This window comes from Penaeus vannamei, chromosome 39 (assembly GCF_042767895.1).
Source record: "Penaeus vannamei isolate JL-2024 chromosome 39, ASM4276789v1, whole genome shotgun sequence".
NCBI lineage: Eukaryota > Metazoa > Arthropoda > Malacostraca > Decapoda > Penaeidae > Penaeus > Penaeus vannamei.
In genome coordinates, this window is record NC_091587.1 from 21623864 (window position 1) to 21627080 (window position 3217).

A 3217-nucleotide genomic window follows, 5' to 3' on the forward strand; every position below is an offset into this window, starting at 1 on the left:
TTCGCCCTTACCCCCCTCTGGCACCCCCACCCACCCCTCCCTCCGTGGCACCATGAGCCCGGCGTGCCATGCTAAAACCCCTGGGGCAAGCACTTCGATTCCCCCTCCCCCTCCCCCTCCCCCTCTCCCTACCTCCCTCCCCACCGACAAAGGCCAACAGCCAATCATTATCGCCGACGCCAACTCTCCGGGCCCTTCCGCATTGTGGTTTGCATTCCAGCGAAGACCCCAACATCATTCCCATTCCCATTATCGTAGGCGTCGAAAATCACTCGATATTCCGGGCGGTGTCTCTCCCCTCCTTACCCCTCTCCCCCACCCCCCCACCCCACACCCACACACACCCACACACCCTTGCTCTGAACTCCACAACTATAAAGTAAAAAAAAAACATAATGGTTAGTCGATGTCGCTGGAATGCAAACGGGATCTAATATCTCCCGGGGATGTACTGGGTGAACTCTTGGCCGAGCGAGGCATCTTGCATATGTATTAGGCTGTAACATTACTGGTTTAAATCCTTCCGTCCTTGTTGATATATACATTTCGAGTGCAAGGTTTTATGCGGAAAACTTTGTGTGTCTCTCTGCTCGGACATGTCGCCCCGTCGCGTCGTGGCGAATCTCTGCAGTTCATCTGCCGTGAAAGTTAATTGCTCGTCACATCCATCTTTCTCCTTTTATCTCCTTTCCCCTGACTCTTTTCTTTGCCTCTCCTTTGCTCTTCCTCTCTCTCTCTCTCCTTTTTTTTCCTTCCTTCCTTCTCTACTTCTTTCACCCCCCACACACTCTTCCTTTAATTCCATGCCACATTTATCCCTTCCCGAAGCTTCTTATTCCATGGTTCTTTCCTCACCCCCCCTCCCCATCCCCACCCCATTGCTCCGGCCGCCCTACGTCACTCCACGCCCGTGTCCCTCGACCTGCACCTTTAACTCGTGTACAGCATGGGGGCACATGCACACATACACCACTTCAGCGGAAGAAACCTGCCCACGCAACGAGCCTGAATATATATATGTCTCTCTCTCTCTCTCTCTATACCTCTTCTCATTCTGTATTATCTCTCTTTCTCTCTCTCTCTCATACAATCGAAAGGAAGATGGACAACTTATTATTTTCTTCAATTAGTGTTAATGAATCCGGCCCCGTTCTTGTGTTGCAATTAACGATACCGTAAGATTCCATTTGGCATTCCTCTCCTAATGAGAGTTTCGGAAACTTTGCTTTTCTCTCTTCACAAAATATGCAAGGCTGTTTGAGAAGAAGTTCCTGTCTTTTAACAACTTTATTAGTGCAGTTTGATAATCTAGCGAATATCAAGCTTTGAGCTAAAATGCAACAAGACATAAGAAAATATATATACATTAGATTAACTGTACAACAACTGACAAGACGCATCATAGCACGCAGTACTATTACTTTTTACACTTTTTTTTTTGCTTTTTTGCTTTCGACATTTTCTGGCGTCACTCCGAGAGGCCGACCTTCCGCCTGACCTCCGCCCACGTGGAGGCGGCGATGGCCTTGGCCCTGGCGGCGCCGAGGTCGAGGAGGCCGACGAGGTGCGCCTTGTCCTCCAGGAGCCGCGTCAGCTCCTGGCGGATGGGCCTCAGGTGCTCGATCACCACGTCCGCCACCAGCAGCTTGTACTGCCCCGTGTCCTTGCCCTCGCACTGGGCGCGGATCTCGTCGTACGAGAGGCCCGTGAGGGCGTTGTGCATCGTCATGAGGTTGGACACGCCCGGGCGCGCCTCGGGGTCGTAGTACACCGCCGACGTGTGGTCCGTCACCGCCTTCTTCAGCTTCTCGAGGATCTGGTCGGGCGTGTCGGTGAGCTCGATCCTGCTCCTGGGGTCGGCCTCGCTCTTCGACATCTTCTTGGCGGGCTGCCGCAGGCTGCGGAGGCGCCCCGTCGCGTCGTCGTACACCATGGAGTGCGGCAGCCGGAAGGTGCGCCCATACTTATTGTTGAACACCCTGGCCAGGTGGGCGGCCAGCTGAATGTGCTGCAACTGGTCCTCGCCCACCGGGACGTGGGTGGCGCGGTACAGCAGGATGTCGGCGGCCTGCAGCACGGGGTACACGTACAGGCCGAGGGGAACCTCCTTGAGGGAGGCCGACTTCTCCTTGTACTGCGGCAGGTGGCCCAGCCTGGCGAGGGTGGTGAGGCAGCCCAGCACCCAGTTGAACTGGGCGTGCTCGGACACCCGCGACTGCTGGAAGAGCACGGCGCGGGCGGGGTCGATGCCGCACGCGATCAGGGAGGCCGCCATGTTGAGGATCTGCGAGTGCAGGGTGGCGGGGTCCTGCGGCAGGGTGATGGAGTGCAGGTCGACCACGGAGAAGATCACGTTGTGGCCCTGCTCCTGCAGCTCCACCCACCGCCGCACCGCCCCGAAGTAGTTCCCCAGGTGGAGCACGCCCGTGGGCTGGATCCCCGAGAAGATGGTCTTCTTCGGCGGGGGCGGCTGGGCATCGCCTTCTGCGGCGTGCTCGGCGCCCCTAGGACCTGTGTGTGAAAACCTCCTCGTGGGGAGAGAGCCCTGGACATGGGACTGGCATCGGGGGGATAGAACGGCCAAGGGGAGGCCAAGGGCGCGGCACTCCTGCTGCGCCACAGCCCGCGCCGCCGCCACTAGTCTTCTCCGGGGCAACATCCTCCCACTTGCTCCTGCCTCTCCTTGCTTCTTCCTGCTGAAACATGATGCTCTACTTAACACTCGTCACACTCACTGGATTAAAAGCACCACCACTGTCCACACTGTTAACACCACTTATTTACAGCACCTCACCAGCCCTCTTGCGCGTGCTGGCAGCAGCAGCAGCAGCTCCGTTTTCCATCTCTCGGGATTAACACAGGTAATCATCCACACATCACGCCCGACTACCGAATATACAAAGTAATTCATCGGCTTACAATCCGCAGCCCTTCTTAAATCTTATCGAGTGTTAGAAGCGATAAGGGGCCACAGATAACAGCTGTTGGGAGTCGCACGCCACGGGGGCAGAAAATCTCACAGTAAGAGGGGAATGAAAGGGGACAATCCCTCCCCCTCCCCCCACTCCCTCCCCCTCCCCCTCCCCCTCCCCCCACTCCCTCCCCCTACCACCCTGCATTCCGCAATACCCTCCCCCAAAGATTAATCCTCAACTAGAACCCCCCAGCTGCCCCACCAACGAAAAAAAAAAAAAAAAAATGCATAAACAAACAAACA

The 3217-nt window shown here is 56.1% G+C and overlaps 1 protein-coding gene across 3 annotated transcripts in view; it reads right to left on the reverse strand.

Annotated features, from left to right (window-relative positions):
- Positions 1-1272: 1272 nt before the first annotated feature.
- Positions 1273-3217, reverse strand: part of TrpRS-m (Tryptophanyl-tRNA synthetase, mitochondrial) — an 8156-nt gene continuing 6211 nt past the window's right edge. The window contains exons 1-2 of one of the 3 annotated variants that reach the window (XM_070117004.1): positions 2795-2919; positions 1273-2696 (exon numbers count right to left, since the gene is read on the reverse strand). In XM_070117004.1, the coding sequence (XP_069973105.1) occupies positions 1469-2659 (1191 nt within the window). In that variant the 5' untranslated portion in view covers positions 2660-2696; positions 2795-2919 and the 3' untranslated portion in view covers positions 1273-1468. Of the gene's footprint in view, positions 2697-2794; positions 2920-3217 lie in introns of those variants that run through there. The other 2 variants (XM_070117002.1, XM_070117003.1) reach the window with 2 other exon arrangements.